Raw genomic sequence first — 27,866 nt, 5'->3', positions numbered from 1 at the left:
AGGTCGCTCCCGGAGGACCCCCTCCTCCCCTCCTCCGCCCGCTCGGGACTAGACGTCGTGTCCACGCGGACGCGCGTTCCCAGGTCTACGCGTGACCCGGCCGGACGGCGGCTCTGGCTGGCAGCCCTCTCGGCTCCCGACGCCCCCAACCTTGCGTTTGGCTGGACCCCACATCCCCCGCCCACTCGGCTCACGAGCCCACGCTCCCCTGTGCCGGGACCCGACTCTGGCGGCCGCAAGCTCCCGCTGCCCCGCGGCGGGGCGCCAGCGCGCATGCCCAGAGCCCGCTGCGGCCGAGACCCGCAGGCGCCCGGGGTGGGCAGCCGGCGGCGCGTGCTCGGCGGGGGCGGGGCCGCATGCGCGCGTGCGCAGAACGGCTCGCGCTCAGTCGCACGGAGAGCTGAGGAGAAGCGGCGCGGCGGGCGGAGGTGGGTGCGCGGCCGGCGCGGCGGGCGGGGGGCGTGACGGCCCGGCACGGGGCCGGTTCTCCGGCTGTCACGGTGGAAGGGGAGTGCTGAGGGAGGGGAGGTGGTGCCGGGCTTCTGGGCCTCCGTCCCAGGCAGGGCGCGGGGGCCGGCCGCGGCTCAGGTCGGGGTCCGGAACCCGCGCTTCTCGGGCCCGCGGCAGTCCGCCTGGCGGTGCCCGCCATCCCCTGCCGGACCCCGCGGACCGAGCGCCGGGCAGGGCGCGATGCGGGACCGGGGCCGACCTCGGCCCCGCCGGACCCCCACCTCGGGGGGCAGGGCCGGCGCCTCCCCCCCCCCCCCCCCCAATCAGCCGCGTGGTGGGTGGCCGGCCGGGGGCAAAGCGTCGGAAAGAGCTGTTCCGTGTCAGGCTTTTTCTCCGGGCACTTTCCGGCTCTGCGGGGGTAGGAAGTCCTCTTCTGGACTCGAAATTGCAACAGATTCTCTGATAACGTTCTGCCCTTGAAGACCTGCAAGTGCTTTCCTCTGGGCCCTCGGTTTGCCCCAGGATGACACGCCCGCCCACCTGCCACTGGTGTGTCTACCCTGCCTCGGAGCCCTCGGCTGGCTGGGCTGCTGTGCCAGGCGGCAGCTGTCCTGCAGGCCTTGCCGGCAGAAGGAAGCATTTCCATAGGGCCCCAGGCGTTGTGCTTTCCTGAGCCTTGAGTAAGCACAGCTGGAGGGCGGAGATAGGCTGCACCTGGGCATGGTTTTTTGGGGCAGGGGTGCTGGTGGCTTGGCAAGAGGTTTTCATTGATGACCTCACTCAGTGCAGAAAGGGTCGCTTTGGGTCTCCTGGATTGCCACTCGTTGGCCTGACATTAAAGGCCAAAGGTTGTCTAAGAGCCACCTGAGCTGCGGGGAGGCACAGGTAGACTGTTAGGTTAGCCGCGTGCTCAGGAGGCATGGGCCTCGTGGCTGTGATGCTGCCATTTCCGTGTTTCCCCAGCTTCCGATTCCTAGCCAGGAGTCTGTCTGCCTCTCTAGGGCCAACAGAGGCAGTCCAAGGTGGTTTTTGTTATTTTGATGTATGTTTGCTCTGGAGTCGGCAGGGATTTCCAGGCAAATGCAGAAAAAATAAAACACCCCTTTATTTGGCAGATGTAGCTTGTTTCCTCCACTGGAGAGCGAGGTTTCCATCTTCCCTCTCTGTCCCTGGCACGTAGCAGCTGCTTGTAAACATTTGCTTCACTGTCTTGGAGACCATCTTGCAAGGTCTGTTCATTTTAGGGGATCCAGTCTGGGAGAAACCACCCCAGATAAGAAGAGACGAAGAAATCTCACAAAGGTTTAACAGTTCTCTCTGGCCAGTGGTATGACCCTCATGTGCACTTCCTTTCAAGCTGGAGGTCGGCCTTCATCTAATCTTCTCAGCCCTCAGATAAAGCCTTTACCCGAAGTGCTTATCGGATGGCAAGTGCTCTGTTTAAAGCCTGCCTCTCCCCGTGGACAGGGCGAGGGCCATGTCACATTCATCTTTGGTCCCCTATTGTCTGGCATGGAATGGACCGGGGGGCGGGGGGGGGGGTTCTCTGAAAGGCTGTGAAATGAACCGAGATGCTAAAACTAGTTTTCGTGTGGGTTAAGGGTGACCTTCGGGGAAACGCAGACGCCATCTAGGCAGGCTTCTCATAACAGTCATAAAATTCACCCCCCTGAATCCGCAAGTTCCTGTGCAGGTGGGCCTCGTGGGCTTACACTGACCACTGCTGCCAGGACTGTCTGGCAGGTCGAGTGACCTTGGGCACACCGTGTTGCTCCTAATTCTCGTTACCATTTGAGCTAGCCTCAGAAGACGGATTTAAGTGTTTGCTTTGAGATGGTTTCTGCTTTAAAGTACATAAGAACAATGAAGCAGGTTATAAAAAAGCACTTAACATTCACCCTGTTCAATGTTTTACCTGCTGAGGCATACCTTTCCTGTTATGACAACTCCGCTTGTGGAAGAAAGAAGCCCTTTCCGATTCAAAGCAGCAGCTTCAGTGGCTGTTTCAAGTGTCACTTTGCAAATGGAGATAATATCAAAGGAAACAAACAGACCAAAAAAAAAAAAAAAAAAAACCCAGGGCATTTTATGAAGAATCCTCTTGAATTTCTTTATTTGGTAACTTTCATTAAGCTTTCAGCACAGGTTTACCGAAGTCATACTTCACCTGAGGAGGCCGTGTGCTCATATTCTGTGGCTACACGTTTGGGTGGCCAGCGTGCCGCCGGAGGTGGACTGGGGTTTGCGATGGAAAGAGAGGGGTAGCCTTCTGCTGGCCTTTGGTAGGGACTCTGGAGAAGGACGTGAGCTACGTTTTGGAGAACGAGGAGATGATGGAGATGATGGATGTGGCAAGGCCACATGAGGGAAGGGGCCTTCCGGGCGAGGGGGCAGCGTATGCCTGCCTGAAGTCACAAGGGCACAGCTACTTCGCAACCTGCTGTTGCAAGAAGGGTGGTGGGGACTCCAGTAGGTGGAGCGAAGAGAGGAAGGTGAGGCCAGAGAAAGCGAGGCTGGTGGCAGGTTGGAAGAGGCCTTGAGTTCCAGGCCCAAGTGTGAATTTTACCCTGAGAGCAGTGGGAAGCCACCAGGATATCTTGGGGTTGTGTGTGACTGATCAGATTGTGTCCTCCCGGGGTGACCGGGCGTCGATGGCCATGGTGGGTTGGCGACGGGTGGCACGGAGTTGGAAGCTGCCCACCTATTGAAACGTAGGCCCAGCACAGAGGAAGAGTGGTGGGGGACAGAAAGGAGAGCGGGCCCCTGGGACAAGTGGCTTCAGGGCTGGGGAGGGTCAGGGAGAAAGGAGGTGTAGGGAACACTCCCAGGATTGGGTGACAGCATTTGCCATTGCCACGACACAGGCAGAGGGTGCCGGAAGGAGGCTGGCTTGGGAGCAGGCAATGACATTGAGTTTGCAGATGCTGAACTTCCCAGTAAGTAAGGCTTCCCGGTGGCAGGTGGGTATATGGATCTAGAGCCAGGGAGAACGTCCTGGGCTCGACTGCGTTTTGGGGACTCCTTCCGATGGTGCTGAAGCCACGTGGACTGGGGTGGGCCTCACCAGGAGAGTGTGTGGAGTAAGCAAGAGAAGAAGGAAGTCTGGAGACAGCTGGTGTTTTCTCGTACAGCAGCGGGGAGGTGACAATGGAAGTCTAATCAATAACCGCTTGCCTTTTGGGGCCTGGGGGCAGGATAGTGGGCTTTTTATTTGTCACAGAGCCCCAGTTTGTTAGTTAGAACGAACGAATGATCTCAGCAAAATGTGAGAGTCTAGAGGTGCAAAGTCAGATGATTGATTCCAAGGGCCTTCCTGGTGTTTAGTTGCCTTTTGGGAAACTTCCAGATTGTCACTCATCTCAAAAGACTCGTTTCTCTCTAGACCAAGGGTTGGTCCTCTTGGAGCATACTTTACAGTTAGATCTCTGAAAAACACTTTTTGTAACCATGAAGAATGCTGAAGAAAGTGTTTTTCACATCCAGAGATGCATTCAAAGTTACAGAAGTCTCAGGGTCCCCCTGCTGTCCTTCTGGGACCCCGGTTTCTGTGTGTTACATCAGCATTGGCAGCAAGCGGGACTTGGGAAAGACTCTGTTGAGGATGCAGAGGGCATGTATATGGTGCTGCCTCCCACACCTGGGGGCCGAGGGGGAGAGGGTGGGGAAAGGCCAGTGTTGCAAAAGGAGCCCCTACCTGCCCTCAGGAGTCATGTGGCCCCACCGGGCTGGAGGCGTAGGCCCCCCCCAGGGCTGGGCTGGCCTTTGGATAAATGCACAGGGGGCTGTTAGCCATTATCTTTGCCTCTGACGGAACATGCTCTTCACTTAGGGCACCGGAGACAAGATCTCGTTGTGTCCTGTGCAGCTCTGTCCCCCACTGCCTGGCTGTGGGACCTTATCAGTCTCCCCTGAGGATTGCGCATGGATCTGCTGGCAGAGGTCACGTGCGAGCACTCATGGGCTCTCCCTCCATCCCACCCAAGCGTGCCCTCTCCTTTTACAGATGATTGGGAACACACTATGCACGGCTTGGCTTGTTTCCCATCCTCTGAAACTGTGTCTGCCTAATCGTTACACGCTTTTAATTGGGTACCCCTCGCAGTGAGGGTTGTCGTTTACCTGTGGGTGTTCTGTCACCAATCAGTGCCTTACTGTTAGCGTTCTAGATGGAGCTCCTTGGCTGCTCCCGCCAAAAGCTCACCTCACCTCTCTGCCCCTTTAGCCTTTGCTTGTATCATTTTGCCAGCATTCCCTAGTCATTTTCAGTGATTGCTTTTCCAACAAGGATCCTTCTAGCCTTCGTATCTTGGTAGAGCTGCCGGCCTTAGAAGGATCCAGGTTTATGACTTAATTTCTCCCGCCTTTCCGGGCTGGCCCACCCCTTGCTGTCCAGCACAGGGGAGCAGGTGCCTCCCAGTGAAACCCAGGCCTTGTTCTTGGGCCCTTTGGCTTCTTGGAGCCTGTATGGCTGGTCTGTAGAGCTATCTTGTCATCCACGCTGTGAGTGACGATCCCTGCCCTGCCCTCTTCAACAGCTGAGGGGTTCACTGGCCCCGCAGCGGCTGTGTTCCAAGGCCCTGTCCTGTGCCTGTGCTGTTGCTGCTGCTTCCTGGGCCAGGGCTGCCTCATCCTTCAGGACCCAGCTGAGGTCCCAGACTCTGTGCTTTCCTCTCCTCACGCCTATGCCTGGGTTGGTGTGGTCAGTCCGTTCTCGTGGTCCCACAGGCAGAAGCTCGCTGAGAATTTGCATCTTTGTATTCTAGCATTGGGTAGTCTGGCGCCCAGGAAGTGTTTTGAATACCTATTTAAATCATTGTAGCTGCAGGACTCCCTCTTGCCCCAGCTTTGTTGTCAGGTCTAAAAATACTTGCTGAGTACCTGCCCGGTGGCCAGTCATCTAAGGCACACGTGTCCCAGGCACCGTGTTTGGAATTCAGACCAGTCAGAGTTCTGATGCTGCTGACGGGGGCGGGGCTCTCTTCTGCTTCTCACTCTGTGCTGCTAGCTTATTTACCATGTGCCCTGGGGGTGTTTTCCCAGACCTGTTGGGAGAACCCTGTTTTGCTCAGAAGGTAAAGGTCCTGAATTAACAAAGCCCCATTCGAACCTCAGCCCCTGCCTGTGGGCAGACCAGACCAGGCTGGGGGAAAGGTGTTTTGCCCCCCAGGGACACAGGGAACTGTTTTGAATGGCCAACAGGGACCTGTTCCTTGTCCCATGCCGCAGGCTCAGATGCCATTGGTAAGACCTGCATTTGAACTTCTGCCTGGAGACAGGCAGACAGGCCAGCCAGCTTTGCTAAGATCAACGCCTCGTGAATGGTCACACCCCTTGTACCTGGCACGTGCCCTCTGTTGTGTGCCAGCAGCAAAGCGCCCACTATCAAGTTCCCCAGTCACTGGCCGCCCGGCGGTCATTGTGCAATATGCCAGTTGCCATTAATATTTGAAAAATCCCTGTGTTGTGTCTCCGGGCTGCGACAGAGCACAGCCCGCTCTCCTGTTGTGCGAACATGCCTGCTGGGAAGGTCACACGCGTACAAGTTGGCAAATGTTCCCTCTTGTTATTTAGAATTAAATTTTCTTCTTGGGCTAAAGCAGTTTGGGGTTTTTCTGAGTCTCCACGTTGCTTTCTCTTGTTTCCTCCTTCCTGGGGACGCTGGGTGTGGTGTGAGGTACCCAGGTTCAAAAATCACCGTGTATTAGAAGAGCTGGACTCATAAGCAGGTAGGTCATCACAACAGCGTGCCGATGCCAGGAGGGGGTTGAGTTCAGTGAGGGCGCCCTCGGCCCTGCCTGGGAGGTCAGAGAAAGCCCGTGAAGGAGGGGGCATTTGGGCAGAGGCGGGAAGCAGGTCGGTGTGTCCTGCCTGGTCCCCTTCTCAACGGGGCGCGTGCGCCGGGCTGGGTCCCGCGGGAGGGTGCGGCCGGGGAGGCTTTCCGCTGCCGTCCAGAGGTGATCTGCGAGTCGCTCAACGGCGGTAGAGACGCTTAGGAAAGCAGTTGGAGTCACAGGACTTGAGCTCACAAGACAATTTCAGGCTGAGAGGAGTGTGGACCCCTGCGAAAGCCACATTTAAGAGACTGGGGGAGGAACGATAGCGGGAGCTGAGAGGGGAGGGGACGGACACAGGAGGGAGAGGAGAGCTGAGAGCAGTGGGGTCCCCCGCGCCTGCTTCAGGGAGATAAGAGCCCAAGGGTGTCCTTGCGAGAAGGGAGGGGTGGGAGATGGGTGCACCCTGCTCTCTCCAGAAGCCTGACTGGGAGGGAAAGAAGAGGAGACGGAGCTGGAACTGCCCAGGGGCTCTTAAAGCAGAGAGGGGGCGCTAAGGAGGCAGGTGACTTGGGGTGCCCAGGAGGTGAGATCCAGGGCCAAGCTGCGGGATGCAGAGTCAGGTGGAGAGGAGGGACAGCGGGAGGGCGAGGGCCACAGGTGGTGTGCAGCTGTTGGCTAGTGTGGAGGGTAAGAGGGTGCCGGCCGGTGGCGCTGAGGGCCGTGACCAAGGCAGCATCATCTTTTCCCTGTACGGATGGTGTGCAGGGCCGACTCCTCCTGTAGGTGTGCCTGGCACCTGAGAGAGCGCACCAGGGGCTCGGCGGGCAGGTCTAGGCTGAGTGGGCGAGGAAGTAGATCGAAGAGGGGCTGCTGGGTGAGGGGAGATGGAGTCACGACGTGTGGGGGCGGGGGGGGGGACAGTAAAGAGCGCTTGGGTGGGGTTCCGAGAGTAGGGTGCTGGTGACACACCATCTCTGGGTGGGGCCGTTTCAGGGCTGACCAAGATGTGGATGAAGCGTTAGAGATGTAAAGGCTTCTAAAGTTGGGGATCATCAAGCTATGAGTGCCTACTCTGCCTTCTAATGCCCTGCAGCGAAGGCTTTGAGCTGGGTGAGTGCGGGTGGGCAGGGTCCTGGGAGAGCCCAGATAGAGGAGGACTACGTCCTGGGAGAGCCCAGATAGAGGAGGAATGGGTCTAGGGAGAGCCCAGATAGAAGGGGGGCAGGGTCCAGAGAGCCTAGGTAGAGGGGACAGAGTCCAGGAAGAGCCCTGATAGAGGGGGGTGGGGTCCGGGGAGAGCCCAAACAGAAGGGGGTGGGGTTTGGGGAGAGCCCAGATTGTGGGGGGGGGGGTCATGTCTAACCCAGATGGAGGGGGGCAGGGTCCGGGGAGAGCCCAGACAGAGGGGTTAAGGTCAGGGGGGAGTCCCCTCTGGCCAGAAGGACAAAGAGTACATTCGGGGAGAGGGTGACGAGTTGGGTGTTGTGCGTCGCAGACAAGTTCCAGAGCAAGAAGAGGTGGGAGTCGGGTGGGTGAATGCGGGGCAGCACAGTAAGGGAATGTGGGGGGTCGGTGACTGTGGTTTCCCCAGTGGGCCACGCTGTCACCACCAGCCATCTGCACGATCGGGAGTCCTCCTACAGCTGAGGGTGAAGATGGGAAGATGAGTGTGCCCCACCCAGGTCCCAGACAGTGTCCTGCAGCTTTGTCCCCGTGGCCTCCGGCAGATTCCTGGGGGGGAATGGGGCATTTCCTGGCCTCCCGACAGATGGGTGGGAGGACTGGACCTTGTGAAGAAGTCAGATTTGACTCACACTTGAGAAGAATGTTCCAGAGTAGTGGGAGACGGTGGTCATCGCCCACCTTGGAATATGCCCCACTCCAGGCCTGCTCCAGTGCCCAGGCCTATCCCTGCCCCTTTGGGTTGTGTGAGCCAGACAGCCTCGGGGACATGTCGTGACCCCCCCACCTCCTTCCCTCTTCCTTCCCCGGAGGCTCCATTTCCCCTCCCACGCGGCTTGTCTTCCCTGCCTGGCCCGGTGGCCTCTGCACTCGGAGCATCTCCGTCTCAGGCAGCAAACACGTCCCATGATGGTTCTGTCTTTCTGGTCCAGACACCCTGCGGGGCTGGAGAGGGACGGTGTCACCTCTGCGTGCTCGGCTCTGGTGCCAAGAACGTGTGGAGGGGCTCCTGGTTCTGCTGCACCCTGGCCTTTTTGCAGGCGCCACCTTGAGAGGGAATGATGATCTCTAAGGCTGAGGGGCCACCTAGAGATGGGGAAAGCTCTGAACTCCACTCGGGGGCACTGCCTGGGAAGGGGAGCAGTTCCCTGTCACGTGGAGCTCCGCAGGCCCAGAACCAAGTACGTCACTGCCTCTCCCTCCCCGTCCTGCCGTCCTTTCTCTCCTGGGACTCAGGGCATCCGTGCACGCGCCTGCACACGCAGCTGGGGCCACAGCCTCCTCCTTCTCCGTCCTTTGTTTCCTGGTCCCGCTCCCTGAACAGATGTGGGATTGCTCAGGCTGTGAAGGAAGAGCTGAGACACAGCTCTGACACCAGCCACCCTGTCCTGTGCACGGTGACTAAGGCCTAGCAGGCCCAGCCGTGGCAGCCTGAGCTGTTCTGCGGTGGGGGGTGGGTCAGGATCCTGGTGAGTGCCTACTTCCCTCTGCTCTGCCAACTCACCCCTGCCTTGGGCCAGGTTCTCTGTCCTTGGCTTGGGTGTCTGCCTTGGGTCACCTCTTCTGGTGGAGTCCACTCCTGGGCAGTGTGTTGGGTCCACTCAGGGGCTGGCCTTATCACACTCCTTCTCATGCCTCTTCTCTGGACTCTGCCCTCCTTTCTCAGCCACCAGGGTTGTTTTTTTTTTTTTTTCCAGCCTGTGGATCCGATCGGGCACCTAGGTGGCTCAGTTGGTTAAATGTCTGACTCTTGGTTTCAGCTCAGGTCATGATCTCACGTTCATGGAATCGAGCCCTGCGCTGACAGGGTGGAGCCTGCTCGGGATTCTCTCTCTCACTCTCTGCCCCTCCCCTGCCCTTGAGTGTGCGCATGCTCGCTCGCTCTCTCAGAATGAATAAACTTAAAAAAAAAAAAAAAAGTGGCTCTGGGGCGCCTGGGTGGCTCAGTCGGTTAAGGTCCAACTTTAGCTCCGGTCACCATCTCACGGTCCGTGAGTTCGAGCCCCGTGTCGGGTTCTGTGCTGACAGCTCGGAGCCTGGAGCTGCTTCGGATTCTGTGTCTCCCTCTCTCTGCCCCTCTCTGCCCATGCTCTGTCTCTCTCACTCTCAAAAATGAATAAATGTTTAAAAAAAGAAAAGTGGCTCTGATCATGCCACCTGTTGCTGAGACTCTCCTAGAGGTCCCCCTTGCATGGGGTGATGTCCAGTCTCCTAGTGCAGGTGGCACGCAGGGCCATCGGCCAGCCCCCTCTTATCCCAGCCCTGGCCACTCACCACCACCTGCCTCAGCTGCCCCATGTGCCCGTCCCCATTCCTGCATCTGGCTGACTCCCCTTCTTTGTACACTCGGGGTACCATCGCCCCTGCTGCTGTGCTCATGTGAAGTCTACACCTCGCCTCGGTCATCTCCCATTGCCCTGCCTGGCCTCTCATGGCACAGAAGAGTCATGTCAACACAAGTTTGTCAAATGAATAAAAATTTGGGGTGAGGGGAGCCATGGTGTGCTGGACCCCTGGGAGGCACGGCCTGGGAGGAAGGCACAGCACCCAGTGTCAGTGAGTGGTTACGATGGAATCACCTGGGCTTCGTGTGCACATCTGTGTTTGTCATATCCAAGTGTTGTGGAAAATCACGTTCCCCACCCGAGAGGTGGGAAATGCAGAGGTCTCATGACTCATCAGATCCTGCGTGGTGTTTGGGGATAGCAGTGAGACCCTGAGAAGCTGGCCCTGCATGTGCTGAGGAGGGAGCCTGGGTGGGGCTGACCCTCCAGGTGACTGTCCACTCCTGAAGTGGGAGATGGGTGGTGGGCACAGCAGGGTCACTGGGAGCTCCCCGGAGGCTGACAGACCTGGGATGGACCACCTTGTGTGGAGGACTCAGGGGCCCCTCTCTGTGCCTGGTGTCCTCGTCCATAACGTGGAGCCAGTCCCCACACTGCTGACTTGTCAGGGTTAAGGGAGATGGGAATGCAAAGCAGAAGCCATTGGCAGCCAGCTGCTGTGGCCCCTGAGGACCCGGGTGGGATGGGTCCTACCTGAACAGGTGGTGCCAGGGGCTTGCTGCTGGGCATCTCCTACCCCCCCGTCCCTCCCGCCGTGTCTGCTCTCCCCTCTCATCCAGCTCCTGTCCACCGGGCCACCGTGTACCTGACGGACCAGAGCCCACAGGTTTGGGGCACCTGGGCTCCTCCACCCCAGGCCGGCACCTTCTCTTCCTGTTGCCCTGGAGGGCGGAGTTGATTTGACTCCATGAGGTGTACCCAGTGAGGGTGTTTGCTTCACAGGAGCTCCTTCCCCAGGAACAGCCACCCGGGGCCTGTGGGAAGGCCCCCCCCCCCCCCCCCCGTGCGGCGGATCCACCGGAGCCTGATGTGAACTTGACTTGGCACTCAGGATGGTATACGTGGCCCGAGGGTATGGTGGTCACCACGACAGGAAGGGGAGCTGGACCAAAGTGTCACCAACATAGCAATATAATATTTGGGGGAAAGAGAGGTCACACGTTTCCACTGAGAGTTGTGTTTTATTTCCGTTTAAGAAATTCTTGCTTCCCATATACAGCTACCCTGAACTCTGAAAACAGGCCCGGCGTGTGTGAGGGAAAGGGAAGTGAGAGCACCGGAAGAGGGGGCTTCTAGGGGTGGGGAAAGCAGGCCATTTGGAGGGACTGTCCCTGAAGAGAGAGCAGAGGACTTGTGTGGGGATGTGGGAGAACATACCCCACAAGGAGGAGCCGTGCTTGGGCCCCCCTGCAGGACCGATCGCGTGTTGACCCACCAGGTCCCGGTCACTCCCCAAATGGCTCTGAGCCCGTGCCAAGCCAGGAGCCCCTGTGGGGCGGTAATGAGAAGCCCTAGGGACATCTGAGCTGCCCTGCGTGCCAGGCTAGGCGGAGTGCTTTCTCTGAGCCAACTTAGTTAATCCTCACCACAATTGGCACATGGGTTGGATCGCCTCCCTTCCCCGATTCTGGCTGCCCTTACAAGAAAATCCAGACTCCTCCCCGTGCATGATCCAGCCCCTGGATGTCTCTGTGCTCTTCCCCTTGCTTGCTGTGCCCTGGCCATACTGGACGCCCTTCTCTTCCTGGAGCACACCAGCCTGGTCCTGCCTCAGGGCCTTTGCTCTCCACGTTGTGCATGGTGACCTTTCCTCTGCCCTCCCGGCTGCTTCCTTCCCGTCACCTCAGCTCAAATTGGGAGAGGTCCACCCCGGGCACCCTAATAAAGTAGCTGTCACCCTCCAGACGTGCTGTGTCCCCAGTGTCTGAGATGATCACTGTCTGCATTTCTTGTGAGTCTAAAAGGATGATGAGTGGAGTTTTTTCTATTTTCCCGGAATTGCAGACTAGGCCCGGAACCGAGGACAGGACACACAAAATACTTGCCTCCATTCCAAGTTCAGGGAGCTGCAGGCAGCTGGGGTCAGCCTCCTCCCACAGGGCTGATGGAGAGGTGTCCCCTCAGAGAGCCAGCCCCGCCCCCACCTCATTCCCCTGCCGAGAGTGGTGGGGGGGTGGCCTTTAGGCGAGTGCAGTGTTACTGGTGAAAAAGCATACCTCCCTCCCCATCTGGAGGCCCAAGGAAGGCGGGGTTCTAGAGCACCTGCTGGCCATCCCCCTCCCCTCCCCGGGCTGCCAGAGCACAGACGGATGAGGGGAAGTGAGTGGGGGTGTGCCTGTCTGCACGGTGCCCTCACACCCCAGCCAGTGAGCCCTGAGGGTGAGCAGCAGGGGCTGCACGAGGTGGGTCGTATCCGTCGGCTCCGTGTCTCGCACTGGCACCCGCCGCCGTTTGGGGAAGAGGGATGGCTTGTGTGAGGTTCCTGCAAACAAGCGCCAAAGCTGGACTTGGAAGGCAGGCCTGACTGACCGAAAACCGGATGGTCTCTGCGTTAGCTCCTGCCTCCCTTCTCTGCCCCTGACCGCCGGGTACAGGTGGGGGACGTGGAAGGGATGTGGAAGCGTGGGGAGCAGGTGTGGCCTGGTTCCTGTGGGGACGGGGGAGGGGGGTTAGCCACAGGTGCAGGGGGGCATGGGGAGGGGTCCCTGCGGAGGGGGCGCAGCAGCTCCAAAGCTGACCTCCAGAGCGTGATGTTCGACCCGATGATTTTAAATTTTTGGTCTGTCTCCTGCCCTCTGGCTTCTCCCTCCCAGCGGCAAGCTTAAACAGTGGAGCCTGGCTGTGAATGAGTGTATCTGTCAGTCTAAGGAAAGGGCTTTGCGCGATATGCACTAAAATGTGAGTAGTGATTCTCTTCAGATACAGGAGCAGGGACAGTTGGGGGGATAGCTGAAACAGAACTTGACATTTTTGTTCTGTAATTTCGTATTATTTGCCTTTTTTGTTTAAAAACAACAACTAAGGAAACGACCCTGGAGCTGGTCTTACAGATGCCTGAAGATGTCACCGCAAACCTTGTTTGCCCAGCCCCAGAAATGCCAAGGTCTCTTTTTGGGTGGGGACCTTAGGAGGAGGCCTGTGGGGGTCCAGGGAGCACTTTCGGGGTCTCCTGAACATGTCCTTGCCTCGGAGGCCCTGAATCCAGAGTGTCCCTGGGTTACTTGCTGTAACGCTTTGTCTGCTTCTCGCTGAAGGTCCTTCTGAAGGAACTTTGTAGGTGCGATAATGGTTTTTGGAGTTTCCAGTTTAATATTCAACCCGGATGTGAGGCCAGTTGAATGAGGATTGGTGCCGTCCTGCCTGGATCTTGTTCTGTTCATAAACATGTTTATTGCCCCCAGAGGAAGCTGCTGCTTTTCACGCAGACAGGGAGGGCCTGGGGTCCCCTTTAGAGGGTAATGGGCTCAGAGAATGAGGGATGGAAACCCTACAGGTGGGGCGCCTGGCTGGCTCCGTCGCAAGAGTCTTGATCTCGGGGTTGTGAGTTCGAGCCCCACACTGGGTGTAGAGATTACTTTGAATGAATGAGTACATACATACATACGAAAAGTATAGGTAGTTTGCACATGGGGACTGTGGGGTGCAGCCTGGGTGTGGCTCTGGGGGTTCACATAGGCCCAACCTTCAGGGCCTGGGGAGGAAGGGGTGCCCCTGGCTACTTTCCCACCTAGGATCCACCCAGGCTCCCATTAAAGCTTCCTTTCTTCTGAGCAGGGAAACTCCAGCCCAGCCCCACACAGGGTCCTGCTGTGGATGAGGTCCTGCTGTGGGATGTGTTAAATGGGTGTTGTCACAAAACCTTAGTTAATCTTCCCTATGGGGAAGCTCCTATAAGAGCAGTGATGGGGCTGGGAATGCAAGCTGGTGCAGCCACTCTGGAAAACAGTATGGAGGTTCCTCAAAAAACTAAAAATAGGGACGCCTGGGTGGCGCAGTTGGTTAAGCGTCCGACTTCAGCCAGGTCACGATCTCGCAGTCCGGGAGTTCGAGCCCCGCGTCAGGCTCTGGGCTGACGGCTCGGAGCCTGGAGCCTGTTTCCGATTCTGTGTCTCCCTCTCTCTCTGCCCCTCCCCCGTTCATGCTCTGTGTCTCTCTGTCTCAAAAATAAATAAACGTTAAAAAAAAACAAACAAACAAACAAACTAAAAATAGTACTACCCTACGACCCAGCAATGGCACTACTAGGCATTTATCCAGGGGATACAGGTGTGCTGTTTCGAAGGGACACATGCACCCCAATGTTGATAGCAGCACTATCGACAATAGCCAAAGTATGGAAAGAGCCCAAATGTCCATGGATGGATGAGTGGATAAAGAAGATGTGGTATAATGTACAACAGAGTATTGGTCGGCAATCAAAAAGAATGAAATCTGGCCATTTGCAGCTACGTGGATGGAACTGGAGGGTATTATGCTAAGCGAAATTAGTCAGAGAAAGACAAATATCCTAGGACTTCACTCCTATGAGAACTTTAAGAGACGAAACAGATGAACACAAGGAAGGGAAACAAAAATAATATCAAAACAGGGAGGAGGACAAAACAGAAGAGACTCTTAAATATGGAGAACAGAGGGTTACTGGAGGGGTTGTTGGGGGGGGATGGGCTAAATGGGGAAGGGGCGCTAAGGAATCTACTCCTGAAATCATTGTTGTACCATATGCTAGCTAATTTGGATGTAAATTTTAAAAAATAAAAAATAAGACAAGTTAAAAAGAAAAAAAGAGCATTGTCAGGGCACGTGGGTGGCTCAGTGGGTTAAACGTCTGACTTCGGCTCAGGTCATGATCTCACAGTTTGTGGGTTCAAGCCCCACATCGGACTCTGTGCTGACAGTTTAGAGCCTGGAGCCTGCTTCAGATTCTGTGTCTGCCTCTCTGCCCCTCCCCCACTCACGCTCGCTCTGTCTCTCTGTCAAAAATAAGTAAACATTAAAAAAATAAATAGCAGTATCAACTGATACGTATCCAAACGAGCCAGAAGCCGGGACTCCACCAGACCCGGGCACCCAGTGTTCACAGTGTTACTTACAACAAATAGCCAGGAGGTGGCCGCAGCCCGCGTCCACTCAGAGATGAGTGGGTAAGCACAATGTGTTCTGGTCACACAATGGAGTATTATTTGGCCATAAAAAGGAATGAAATTCTGGTAAATGGGGGGGCAGGACACGTAGGTGGAATGCAGAGGTATCTTGGGGCAGTGAAACTACTCTGTATGATTTTGTAATGAGGATATGTGTCGTTACACATTTGTCCAAACTCCTAGAATGCACACCGGGAGCAGACCCTCATGAATCTGCTGATTTTAGGTGATGATGACGTCTTAATGCAGGTTTCTCAGCTGGACCAGATGCCCTGCTCCCCTGGGGGGTGTTGACGAGGGAGCGGGTATGTGTGAAATCTCAGTACCTTTCTCTCAACTTTTCTGTGAACCTGCAACTGCTCTAAAAAATAATCTTAAAAAAAAATCCTGATACATGCATGCTATAAACGTAAATGAATCGGGGTGCCTGCGTGGCTCAGTCGGAGTGTCTGACTTCAGCTCAGGTCATGATCTCATGGTTCGTGGGTTCGAGCCCCTCATGGGGCTCTGTGCTGACAGCTCAGAGCCTGGAGCCTGCTTAGGATTCTGTGTCTCCCTCTCTCTCTCTGCTCCTCCCCCACTTGTTTTCTCTCCCTCTCAAAAATAGATAGATAATAAACATTTTAAAAAATTGAAAAAAAAATAACCTAGATGAGCCTTGAAGGCATTATGCTCAGTGAAATAAGCTAGTCACAAAATGACAAATGTGTGTGATTTCACTTCTGTGAGATTCTTAGAGTTGTTGCCTTGGTAGAGATAGAAAGGAGAAGGGTGGGCTCCAGGGGCTGGGGGAGGGGGAGTCCATGCGTCCTGGGGGCAGAGTTTCAGCTGGGAAGACGAAAGAGTTGTGGGGACGGTGGTGGTGAGGGCACAGTGTGACTGCACTTCCTGCCACGGTTCCGTAGATTCAGAGACGGTTACCCTGGTAATTCTACATGTTTTCCCACAGTGAGAAAAGCCACACTGCACTGAGGGGCTTCTCACATATACAGCTTTTAGGCTATAATTCTTTAATTTCCACTCCACGTTTTTAAGGTATTATTTCCTTTTCGTATTTTCAGATGAATGTGACAGATGCAGGAGAAACTGGAATGATCTGGCCATCTACTGAAACTTGCTGAAGCAAACCGTTATGACGTCTCTGGACCCTGTACTGTCCCAGGCGGAAAGGCTAGTCTGAGGTGCGTGGGCACATGCTGCTCTTGGGTGTGTCAGCACACCTTCGCTGTGTGCAACGTCCGCCTGGATCTCACAAGTTTCCCGTAATGGAGAGACAGTACCAGACCCCCCAGTGTGATACTTCTGGCTCCTGTGGACCCAGAAATCTCTTAATTTTGAAGCAGTGACACCTTCTGTTTCTTTCTCAGCCCTCCCGTTTACTCCCCCACAGCAAGTCTTCTCTGGAAGGCCTACCTGAAACTCAGCTGGCGTTTCTAGAAAGTTCAGGGCTGGCCTGTGGCTTCTGACCCAGGGCTGGTGGGGCAGAGCAGTTGTGTGGTGCCGTGCTCGGCGCAGCTGCAGAGGCCCGGAGCCTTAGGGAGTAGACACTGGGCAGCTCTTAACTGGCTGAGGTGCTCTTGTCCAGCGAGCCCCCCCGCCCCGGTGTTGGGGGGGAAGGAGGGCTGGGGGGCCTACCCACACCCGGCAGAAAGTTGTCTTCAGCAGGATCTGGCTGGCCTAGCCCTTCTGGGATCGGAGCCTTAGGCTCTCATTACTCAGAATCTGTGTGATCTACTCCAGTAACTGCATGAAAAGAAGTTCTACTCCAGAGTTCATAGTGACTTCTCAAAATACCCACTCATCTTGTTTTTCTTTAAATGTTTGTGTATTTTGAGAGAGAGAGAGAGAGAGAGAGAGCGAGAGAGCGGGAGGGAGAGCTAACAGGAAGGAACAGAGAGTGGAGGAGACAGAATCCGAAGCAGGCTCCAGGCTCCGAGCTGTCAGCACAGAGCCTGACGGAGGGCTCGAACCCACGAACCGCGAGATCATGACCTGAGTTGAAACCAACAGTCAGGCATTTAACCGACTGAGACACCCAGGTGCCCCTCCATTTGTTTTAAGTAGAAGCCCTCCTAATACTTCATAGAAAAATGAAAATAAAAACATGCTCTTTAAAATGTGAACTTTCGGGGCGCCTGGGTGGTTCAATCGGTTGGGCGTCCGACTTCGGCTCAGGTCACGATCTCTCAGTCTGTGAGTTCGAGCCCCACGTCAGGCTCTGTGCTGACAGCTCAGAGCCTGGAGCCTGCTTCGGATTCTGTGTCTCCCTCTCTGTCTGCCCCTCCCCTGCTCATGCTTTGTCTCTCTCTGTCTCAAAAATAAATAAAAACATTTAAAAAATTAAAAAAAATAAATGTGAACTGTCGTATGTGGTTAACATATAACCTATGCGTACATTAAGCCTGACTTTCAATCCGACAGGGTACAGGATGGCAAAGAGGTCAGCAGCAAAGCCTAGGAGACGGGGCTGGGGGATTTAGCCGCTCCGTGCCTCTCCCGGCAGCCTGGGATCTCCGTGCTGGGCGCTCCGCACCATGGATCCCCCGGGCTACAACTGCTTTGTGGACAGAGACAGGATGGACGCGGCCGTGCAGGACCTGGGCCCCAAGGAGCTGAGCTGCACCGAGCCGCAGGAGCTGAAGCAGCTGGCTCGCCAGGGCTACTGGGCCCGCAGCTACGCTCTGCGGGGGAAGGTGTACCAGCGCCTGATCCGGGACATCCCCTGCCGCACGGTCACACCGGACGCCAGCGTATACAGCGACATCGTGGGCAAGATCGTGGGCAAGCACAGCAGCAGCAGCCTGCCCTTGCCCGAGTTTGTGGACAACACGCAGGTGCCCAGCTACTGCCTGAACGCGCGGGGCGAGGATGCCGTGCGCAAGATCCTGCTGTGCATCGCCAACCAGTTCCCCGACGTGTCCTTCTGCCCCGCCCTGCCCGCGGTCGTGGCCCTGCTGCTGCACTACAGCACGGACGAGGCCCAGTGCTTTGAGAATGCCTGCCGCATCCTGGCCTGCAATGACCCCAGCCGGAAGCTGGTGGATCAGAGCTTCCTGGCCTTCGAGTCCTCCTGCATGACGTTTGGGGACCTGGTGAACAAGTACTGCCAGGCGGCCCACAAGCTGATGGTGGCCGTGTCAGAGGACGTCCTGCAGGTCTACGCGGACTGGCAGCGCTGGCTGTTTGGGGAGCTGCCCCTCGGCCACTTCGCCCGCGTCTTCGACGTGTTCCTGGTGGAAGGCTACAAGGTGCTGTACCGCGTGGCGCTGGCGATCCTCAAGTTCTTCCACAAGGTGAGGGCTGGGCAGCCGCTCGAGTCAGACAGCGTGAAGCAGGACATTCGCACCTTCGTCAGGGATATCGCCAAGACCGTGTCTCCTGAGAAGCTGCTGGAGAAAGCATTTGCCATCCGCCTCTTCTCCCGGAAGGAGATTCAGCTCCTGCAGATGGCCAACGAGAAAGCTCTGAAGCAGAAAGGCATCACCGTCAAGCAGAAGAGGTAGGCAGGCCCCTTGGGGCCTTGGGTGTGGCCCGCCCCTGGGTAGGTGAGGGGCCCACTAGGGTAGGGCGTAGGTGGGATGCGTCCTGGGGGCTGGGGCCTGAGCTAGTCCTGCCAGGCTCCTGGTCTGCCTCCTGGCAGCCAGCCCTGCGTGGATAGGAAGCCATGGGAGTGAGGAGGGGGCCTTCTGGCTACAGCCACAGGCTGCTCAGGCAGCTGCAGGTACAGAAGGTGCAGGGAGGGCCCTGCCTTCAGGGTCAAGGCCGGTGGCGGAGATGGACGCTGGATGCTGACCATGGAGTCAGAAGGTCTGGCGGTGGGCTCAGCTGACTGCCTCAGATCATTTTAAAGCAGCCCCTGCTCTGTCCCCCACCTGGGGTCTGTGCTCCCTTGCCGGCTGCTCTTGCGGCTACTGGATATGTCCCCCTGCCCTGAGTACCTCCCCTGGGAAGCCAGGCTGGGAGGGGCCCACGGTGTCCCAACACCATCTCGGCGTGACCGAGCCCTTGGTGTGGAGGCCTTTCTCCTGGGCCAAAGGCAGGTTCGTCCTGGCCATCAGTATTTGCCACTAACCTGTCCTTGTCTGTTTTATTTTTCTTCCTCTTCTCTGTGTCCGTTGCTTCCCCCTGTTTTTCAGTGTTTCACTTTCTAAAAGGTAGGTCTGGAAACCATATCTTCATTCCTGGCTTTTCTCCATCTCCCGTCCTGGCTATCCAGGGCCCAGCTGCTTTCTCTGGCTCTTGGGGCTGGGTTTGGCAATGCTGCATTAAACCCTGGCTGCTCTTCAAGCTGTCTGTCTGTCTGTCTGTCTGCTCAGCTGCCTCAGACATGCTGTCTGTCCGTGCTTGGCTGGCTCTGAAGCACTGTCTTGTCAGAGCTGGCTCACTCTGTGTCCCCATTCATTAGAGAAGGCGTGCTTCTGTCCCCACCCAGGTTGAGTGCTCTCCCCTCTGTAGCTGATGGGAGCGGGGCTCCAGGGCTCAGCGCCATTCCCCCAGTCCCGTTTCCTCAGTTTCCTCGTTTCCTCGGGAATAGCAGAGAAGCCCCCTTCAGGCATAGCTCATGCGGGAGGCTCCGCAACGCTCCCGGGCGGGAGGCGTGGCCAGGGCGTGGCCAGGGCGTGGCCAGGGCTGCACTCTGAGCCCTCCCCACTCTCCCCAGGCAGTTTGTGCACTTGGCGGTGCACGCGGAGAACTTCCACTCAGAGATCGTCAGTGTGAAGGAGATGAGAGACATCTGGTCGTGGGTCCCCGAGCGCTTTGCCCTCTGCCAGCCCCTCCTGCTCTTCTCCTCGCTGCAGCACGGGTACAGCCTGACCAGGTAACACCCGGGAGCCCGGCAGCGGCCCGAGGCACGGGCTCCAAGGGCCTGACACACGGGAGGACGGAGCAAGCCGTGGAGACACCCTGGAAGTGTGGGTAGTGTCTGGGGATGGGCCCCGGGATCTACCTGCCTTAGAATTGAGAGCCCCTTTTTCTGGGCTTCTCCTACTCCCCGGCCACCCAGACTTCAGGGGTCGCTGCCCTGAATACACAGCACTGATCCAGGCTCCTGTGTAGGTGTGACGACCCTGGGAGGTGGAACCCCCACACAGGAACTTCATCCTAGCACAGGAAGACCTGTGGCGGTAGGCCCTGGGCCCCTGCTGCCCAAGCCCCACCTGGCTGGTCCACAGCTGAGTCCGGGGTGTCCCTGCCTCCCGAGGCAGCTCTGCCAGGTTCGGCCCCAGTCAGCCTTAGATGGCAGGTCGCCTCAGGAGCTTCTGGCTCAGGTCACAGGTGACCCCGCAGAGGTGACAGAGGCAGAGCTGTCCCAGCCCACATGACTGTTACAGCATAGCTAAAGACACATTCACCTGGTCCCTGCCTCTGTGCTGTGTGGGAGGCCTGCTGTGGGACAGCCAGGCTGGGTCACCAGGGCTGCCACGAAGGCTCCGGGCACTTGGTGCCACCAGGATGCTGTGTCCAGCCTCCTCGTGCACTCCGTGTCCCACAGGCTCAGGCCCCCCCGGGCACCTGTGAGCTTTCCGAGAGCAGGTTCCTCGGCTTTCGCTTCCCTGAAGCTCCTGACACGTGGCTGTGCCCGCTGAGGGCCGTCCGCCATGCAGCTTTTGCCCACATCGCAGCAGCGCTGACGGTCCTGGCCAGCTGACTGCTCGGCCCTGAGGCTGCCAGGCCCAGGCTCCGTCTTGGCTAAGAAATGTCTGGGCCACGGTGCTGCCGGGTCCTTGGCCACCACACCTGGTCCCCAGGAGATGAGGAAGCACAGTTCCCAGACCCGTCTCCCCCAGACAGCCTGGGCTTCTCAGATGCTACGGGCGCCAGATTGCTGTGGCCAGAGGTGGCACAGAGGTGGGATGGAAGCCTGGCATGTGTGGTCTTTGCCCCCAGGTTTTATTTCCAGTGTGAAGGACATGAGCCCACCCTCCTGCTCATCAAGACCACGCAAAAGGAGGTGAGGAGAGGCCCTTGCCACTAATGAGCCTTGGGGCGGGGGTGGGGGTGCCCCCCTGAAGCTTCCACCCAGGCTTCCTTCTCTTAGGGGCGCAGAGTGGAGACCACCCTGCACAGAGAGGTGAATCCAGCCTCTCCATCTGACCCCCAACTACCGAGGGCCTCCCGCTTCCCTGGGGGGCTGCAGGCCCCTGCTGAGCAGCCTGGCAGCACAGAGCCTGGCTTCAAGGAGCGAGCCCTGCACAAATACCCCGTGAGCAGGGCCCTGCCTCCACCCATGACAGGCGACTCTCAGGGCCCTGTCCTCTGCTAAGTGCTCTGAGGCACCCAGGGAAGTCGGAACTCACGTGCCCCCATCCTAGGGGCGTGTGCACGCGGTAGAGGCTCCTGGTTCTGTGGCTCCCACACCTGCACCCACGGGAGCCGTAGGTTCCTCACCCGGTTCCGGGTTCCGTGTCTGGGATTCCAGGAGGAGCCTGGGCGTCTGCACTGTAGCAGGTGACTCACTGTCAGACGCTTCGGGCAAAGCCTGCAGCCACGCCGCCTGCAGCCCCTCCAAGGACTGAGTCGGCACTTTGCTGGCTGGCTGGAGGTTAGGGAACATTCTCGAGCAGGGTCACCTCTCAGAAGCTTCTGTGTAAGGAGCATCCCTGGGGTTGATGCCCAAAGTCAGAGTGTGGAAGTGGGCTCATTCCCATGCTTGAGGGCCAAGGAGGGAAACAGAAATATCCCAAACACGCTGATGATGGCGAAGGCAGCCACCCACCCACCCTCGCCGCCCGCCCCATGCCCTGCAAGGGCACCCTTTGCCCTTTGCCCTCGGGCACACCAACAGCGCCCCCTATCGGTGACCACCGGCGGGGGGGGTGGTCCCCAGCAGGCTCTGAACGAGGGTGCTCCTGCAGGTGGGGCACAGCCTCCCACCACCGGCCTTTCTCCCCAGGTGTGTGGGGCTTACCTGTCAACAGACTGGAGTGAGAGGAACAAGTTTGGAGGCAAAGTGGGCTTCTTTGGGACGGGAGAGTGCTTCGTGTTCAGGGTGAGTGAGTCCGGCTGGGGGCCCTGCTTGCGAGACCCTGCCTCCCACTCCTCCTAGTGCTCCCCCCGCAGAGTGCCTCCCCACGTCCTTCTTGTTTGTGATCCATCGACCGCACAGGCGAGCCTCGTCTGCCCGGTGCAGTCGGCTCCCCGGCCCGGGCCCCCATAAAGACTGGTGGGGGGGGTGTGCCTGTGACTCACGCTGCCCTTCCGCCCTCAGCTGCAGCCTGAGGTCCAGCGCTACGAGTGGGTGGTCATCAAACACCCGGAGTTGACCAAGCCAGTGTCCTTGGAGGCCGCTGCCGCTCCATCCCCTCTCGGCCGCCCCACATCCTCAGACCCTGCCGACCGCCTCTCGCCCTTCCTGTCCGCGCGGCACTTCAACCTGCCCTCCAAGACCGAGTCCATGTTCATGGCTGGGGGCAACGACTGCCTCATCGTAGGTGGGTGCCTCCCCACACTCCAGGCTGGGCTCCTCCCTGCCCTCGGTCACGTAGCCCAGGAGATGGGTGCGAAGTCGTGGGGGGTACCGAAGCCCCTGCCGTGGCGGGTGCCTCATGTGAGGGACAGGCAGAGGAAGAGAGCCCGGACTGTTGGGGCTGGAGTGGGTGCAGGGGTGGGAGCGGGGATCAGAGGGTGCACGGTGGGGGCCCCAGCCAGGGGGACTGAAGCCCAGCCCTGTGGTTTTAGAGAAGTCTCTGGCAGGGCTGGGGCGGGGTCCCCATCCAAGCAGGGCTGCTGAGGAGCAGGAGGAGAGCCTCTAGGGAGCAGTGCTGGACAGAGGGACAGACGCTGACCCCAGCATCCCACAGGTGGAGGGGGCGGCCAAGCGCTCTACATCGATGGGGACCTGAACCGGGGCCGCACTGGCCACTGCGATACTTTCAACAACCAGCCCCTCTGCTCTGAGAACTTCCTCATCGCTGCCGTGGAGGCCTGGGGCTTCCAAGACCCCGACACCCAGTGACAGGCCTGCGCACGTGGGGACGGAGCTGTCACCGTGGGGTGGGGGTGGGGCAGTGGCCCCCTCTTCATGGGGCAGGCAGTAAAGGAAGAACCCCCCCTCCGTGTGGTGGGCAGCATGTGGGTGCAGCTGGGGCTCTGGTGCTGGGCCAGGAAGGGGTGCCCGGGCCTCAGCTGCCTGAGCCTTGCCCTACTCAGACCTACGCAGACTTGCTTGGACTCAGGCCCTGCTTCTCTGTGGAGCATCCTGTGCCCAACGCCTGGAAGGGGCTGCATCTTGCAGCCCCTGAGTCTTAGTCCCTTGGTGCGGAGGAGGTGGGGACTCCGAAAGGCAGAAGGAACCTTCCGGCAAGTGTGGGTGCATGGCGCCCCCTGCTGGGGCCTGTTAGCATGGCTCTGAACGGAGCCCTGAGGCTGCCACCTGGTGGGCTGCTGAAGGCCCCCCAGGAGAGACAGACGCCCTGGCGGCTGCCCCCTGTCCATATCCCCTCCCACTGTCCAGGGCTTCTCACCCAGTGTCCTCTTCTGGTGCTGGCCTCCTGTGGCCGCCTCTTGGACAGGAGCTTCAAGGTGAAAGAGGGAAGGGCAGGATCTGGGCCCCTCCTGAGGGAGGGAGAACCGGAATGATGCAGGGCTGGAGAGGACGTTATGTGTCCTCGTGTTTCAGAGCCTGACGCTCCTGCGGGGCCTCTCTGTGGGTTCACAACTGGAGAGGCTGCCCAGGACGGCCCAGGGACGGGCCCTCTGCCACTGACCCCAAACCCGCCAGCTGCATTTCCACAGGCTTGTCCAGAGAAACCCAGACCCCTGGGGGTTTCTTCAGCCTTCCTCCTCTCTGCGGGGGAGGGGGGGCCTCCTCTGCTCCCCTCGGTCCCTGCAGTGGCCCCAGGATCCTGTCCAGACTCCTCAGCGTGGCATGCTCGTCTTTGTCCATCCCCACGGGCCCCAGGTTGCCGGGCCCCCCCTCCCCAGATCCTTCCCACACGGCGCCTTCACCACATGCCCCTCTGTGCGCCTCTCACAGCCCTGTGTTTGGCTACACAGTGTGGTGTCCTCGTGCTGCGGCCTGTCGCCCACTTCCCTGCCCCACCTGGCTCTGCACACGCCCTGCAGACTGTAGGGACCACGTGCACACTTGCCAGGGGGTGCTGTGGGGAGTGACCTCCCACCCCATGCCCTCCCTCAGCTGGTCCTGAGGGCCTGGGCACCCGGGGAGGGGGCGGGAGGGGGGGAGCAGACAGACAGACACCCAAGCAGCCGTGCTGGGGGCTTTGGCAGCCTGGGCCACAGGTGCTGGGGTCCTGGCCCCCACGTGGCTGCAGCCAGCCTCTTGGCGTCCCCACGCGTGATGCCTCTGCTGTCTCCATCTTGCTTGGTCCTCCTGTGGGGCACTGGCCCTCCTAGTTCAGTCTCCTCTGAGCCGGGCCGCCGTGGCGCAGGAGGAAGGACCAGGAGCCCTGTGTGGCTTCAGGCAAGCCCGTGGACCTGCCTGGAACCCATTTTCCCCAACCGTAAAAAGGGGCCAGTCATCCTGCACCGCTGTCCCCGTGGGACTGTTCAGAGGTTCTGAGGGGGACCGCGTGAGTCTCCAGTGAGTGGAGAGGTGCCGGAGGCAGTATCGCAGTTCATCCTCCACCCCCCAACACACCACGGCAGCCCTTGCCCCCCCAGCCCCAGCCCTCCTGTGGCGCAACTTTGGTGTTCATTAAACACGGTCTTGTTACATGAACTCTGAGGGTCCAAGTCTGGTCTCTTCAACCAGAGGGGCCTCCAGGGGCTCCCCTGGGTGGGCCACCAAATGGGGCACAGGAGGCTGCACCTTCACGATGCCTGTCTGCGTCACCAGTGGAGTGTTGAGGGCCTTTGAATACCGCCTTCTGTAAGCCACTGGAGGTATATCCAAGCACCGTTTGCGTGGCTCCCTCTGCAAACTTCTGGAGCCTGGGGAATTCTTTGCTGGTGAGTGAGTCTGGAGGAGTCCCTGTGGCTGCCCTGAGGCTCCTACCTGGCCCTCGAAGAAATCCAGCCCAGCAGGGAGATGATGGCTTAGTCACGGGGTCTCTGTCTATAGCGTGCGGTCTCTGTGTGCACGTGCAGCGCCCAGGTTCTTCCACTTTGACGTTGTCTCCCGAGCTGTCCTGCTGAACTAAAAGGTATGTGACTATCACCTTCATGTCTAATTCTTATTTATTCTTGTGCGATGTCAGGTGTTCCCAAATAGAACACGTTTTGTTAATATTCTCTGTTGTTTCTTCTTGATTACCTAGAATTAGCTTTTGATGTTAAAAATAGCCAAATTTTTATGGAATTGCATGATGAATTATCACCCGTTTTTCTAGAAACATTTAGAAGTTTATTTTGAGGGGTGCCTGCCTGGCTCAGTTGGAAGAGTGTGCTGTGCGACTCTTGATCTCGGGGTCGTGAGTTCAAGCCCCACACTGGGTGTAGAGATTACTTAAATAAAACTTAAAAAGAAAACAGAACATAGTTTGAATCAGTTCATTAAATTAATTTGTTGAAGTGGACCATATGCGTTTAGGGCTTCAGAACGTCAGTTTTTTAAAAGTAATTTATAATACAAGAGTAAGGCATTTGTATTATGAATTTTTCAGAGTTTTAATTGCTGAATTGAAATTAGTATTTCAACTTTTCCTACTTTTATAAGCGGGGTGCTTAATTTTTTTAGTTTCTCCTGGCAACTCGTTGCAGAAAATTCTGAAGATTCTAGGCTTTCAAATTTCTTATCCATTTCCTGAAGCCATAAGGCCTGTATAGTGTCTTTTAGTATTTATTATTTACCAGATTTGGGTTTTGTAACTTTTCATTCTAAATAATTTTAGATTTATGGATGAGATGCAGAGATGGCCCAGCGGGTTTCCATGGGCCCCACCAAGCTTTCAGAGGCCTCGTACAGCACATGTATCCAAGCAGAGATGAATATTGGGATATAATGCTATTAACCACAGATTTAATCAGATTCCTTGAGTTTTCCCACAGCCCTTTCTCTGTACCAGGAATAGTTTTAATTTCTATAGATATTTACATTTTTATTAAATCCAGAGTGACTTCAGAATTCATAGGACTAGGGCTGCCTAGGTGTCCCAGTAGGTTGACCGTCCGACTTTGGCTCAGGTCATGATCTCACAGCCTGTGACTTCGATCCCCACATCTGGCTCTGCGCTGACAGCACGGAGGCTGCTTTGGGTTCTCTGTCTCCCTCTCTCTCTCTGTCCCTCTCCACCCCCTCTCAAAAATAAACATTAAGAAAAAATTCACAAGACTAAACACTGGTCAAAAAAACAAATTAGCCAGCACACCCCCGGTCTCAAACATGGATGCACATCTTGACTGTTGTCCTCGCCCAAATGCCCCGTTTGCGTGGGGAAGTTACCCGGTGAAGCCAGGAGCACCAAGGACACCTCCCGAGCGCTTGACCCTGCAGCGTCTAAGTTAGGCAGGAAAGCGTGTGGATCTTCAAAAATAACCTGGCATAAAACAGAATCACGATCTTCATCAGGTTAGTGTCAGACTGTGCCCTGAAGTTAGGCACGGTGTCACGTGATTCGCTGCTAAAGATGAAATGCCTCACACACTTGCAGACGTGCTTACTTGACCCAGCCGCATGGAATTTAACACTGTGCGACCGAAGAAGCAAAATCAGTGGACACGCGGTCACGCAGACACGCTGACCCGTGACGTGCCTCGGAGACGCACCAGCTGTTAAAAACCTGCTTCGGATTGCTGAATCCACAGCGTGTTCCCTAGTTGTCCAGTTAGTTTTGGGCACCTAGAAGCCATTTCATCGGTGAGAAGCACCGCTGACCGTGGGGGCCTGCAAGTCGGGTCTGGTCCGGGGACGCCGTGGCCGCGTGAAGGCCGGGAGTGGGCCCTGCTCGACTTCACGCTGAGGTGCGCTGACTCGCAGAGGACTCACCTCAGCAAAAGCAAGCGAGCTCACGACTGAAGAGGAGGAAGTCGTGTGGATGATCTTACCTTCCATTCTTGCGCAGGCCGGTCATTGGCTGGAAAATGGAGCATCTGAACGAGTGTCACAAAGAATCGTGAGGCCGAGTGGAAATACGCTGGCATGTGGCGACCGAACGTCGGCTTTGCGGCAGAGTCTAAGTTGGGAAGAGTGAAAATAAAGGATTTTGTAACGTGGTTGGTCAGTGTTCATTTGAGTCCTAAATAAAAATCAGTGAGAGCTAATGGACAACACTGAAATATTTGGTGTGAAAACGTGTTCAGTGGTCTGGGGGATCGTGGGTGCGTCATCTCTGGGGGTGACTACCTTGACGTCGCGGAGGACAAGGGCGAGCTGGCACGAGGGGGGATTACTCCCCTGAAGGCGACTTTCAAGGCCTGCGCTAGCTGATCCTGAGAGAGAAGTTTCTCTCCCTTAGGAGACACCCCTCCCGCACTTGGTGCAGTGGCCGGAGCGAACCGAGTCCTTCCTGATCTGGTTTTCGCTTGTTCTCAGCACCCATCACGAGGACGCACACCGCCGGTGTGAGCAGTGAGGGGAACGGCCGTCAGGAATCCCGGTCCAAAGTCTCAGTCCAGAACGGCACGGGTCCCTGTCACACGTGAAGCCCAGCATGAAAAAGTCCTACTCGTTCAAAACCGAGACTGTTCTATCTGGGAGTCTGTATAAGTCAACATTAATGCCTTTTCTAACCCCTGGCGTTTCCGTTGGGTGCAGCTGTATCCCCTAAAGAAAAAACGCAACCAGGGCAGGTGCGGTCCTGGCGCCCCCCCCTTCCCGCCCCCCTCCCACTTTCCTGCTGCCGCCCGGGATTTGCACTGGCCTCCAACACCGCCAGCTGTCTGGCGTGGGCTGTTTCCAGTTCCTCTGCTGCCTTGGACCCTTACACAGCCTGCGGTTTCGCAGCCCTCGTAGGCTGGGGTGCCCCTGCCCCAGGACGGAGACAGCCCCCCCATCCCCTCCCCTGGAGACCGTCAGCCCCTGAGCAGGAGTCCCCGTGCGGCCGGTGTCCAGTCCAGGGTGGTTCTGGACGGGA

The 27,866-nt window shown here is 57.4% G+C and overlaps 1 protein-coding gene across 3 annotated transcripts; it reads left to right on the top strand.

The window, feature by feature from the left end:
* Positions 1 to 330: 330 nt before the first annotated feature.
* On the top strand, positions 331 to 27,054 carry TBC1D24 (TBC1 domain family member 24). 3 transcript variants are annotated; one of them, XM_043560877.1, is made up of 9 exons: positions 331 to 428; positions 15,954 to 16,073; positions 17,314 to 18,391; positions 19,029 to 19,046; positions 19,553 to 19,711; positions 20,782 to 20,845; positions 21,788 to 21,883; positions 22,103 to 22,325; positions 22,695 to 27,054. In XM_043560877.1, the coding sequence occupies exons 3-9, from the start codon at positions 17,427 to 17,429 to the stop codon at positions 22,847 to 22,849; spliced, it is 1,680 nt and encodes a 559-aa protein (XP_043416812.1). In that variant the 5' UTR covers positions 331 to 428; positions 15,954 to 16,073; positions 17,314 to 17,426; the 3' UTR covers positions 22,850 to 27,054. The 3 variants fall into 3 exon arrangements, with proteins under 3 accessions (XP_043416812.1, XP_043416814.1, XP_043416813.1); XM_043560878.1 differs by lacking the exon at positions 331 to 428 and adding an exon at positions 12,495 to 12,649; XM_043560879.1 differs by lacking the exon at positions 19,029 to 19,046 and having other exon boundaries at positions 332 to 428.
* Positions 27,055 to 27,866: the final 812 nt, after the last annotated feature.

Source organism: Prionailurus bengalensis, chromosome E3, assembly GCF_016509475.1.
Source record: "Prionailurus bengalensis isolate Pbe53 chromosome E3, Fcat_Pben_1.1_paternal_pri, whole genome shotgun sequence".
In the NCBI taxonomy this organism is placed as follows: Eukaryota; Metazoa; Chordata; class Mammalia; order Carnivora; family Felidae; genus Prionailurus; species Prionailurus bengalensis.
The sequence above is the reverse complement of the archived record's forward strand: the minus strand, read 5'-3'. Positions and strand labels throughout refer to the sequence as shown.

Bases quoted from the DNA above. Each gene is read 5' to 3' on its own strand.
- TBC1D24 (XM_043560877.1), top strand. From the start codon at position 17,427: ATGGATCCCCCGGGCTACAACTGCTTTGTGGACAGAGACAGGATGGAC. The intron at 19,712-20,781 runs GTAACACCCGGG...CTTTGCCCCCAG, and splicing joins CACGGGTACAGCCTGACCAG to GTTTTATTTCCAGTGTGAAG. The intron at 21,884-22,102 runs GTGAGTGAGTCC...TTCCGCCCTCAG, and splicing joins GAGAGTGCTTCGTGTTCAGG to CTGCAGCCTGAGGTCCAGCG.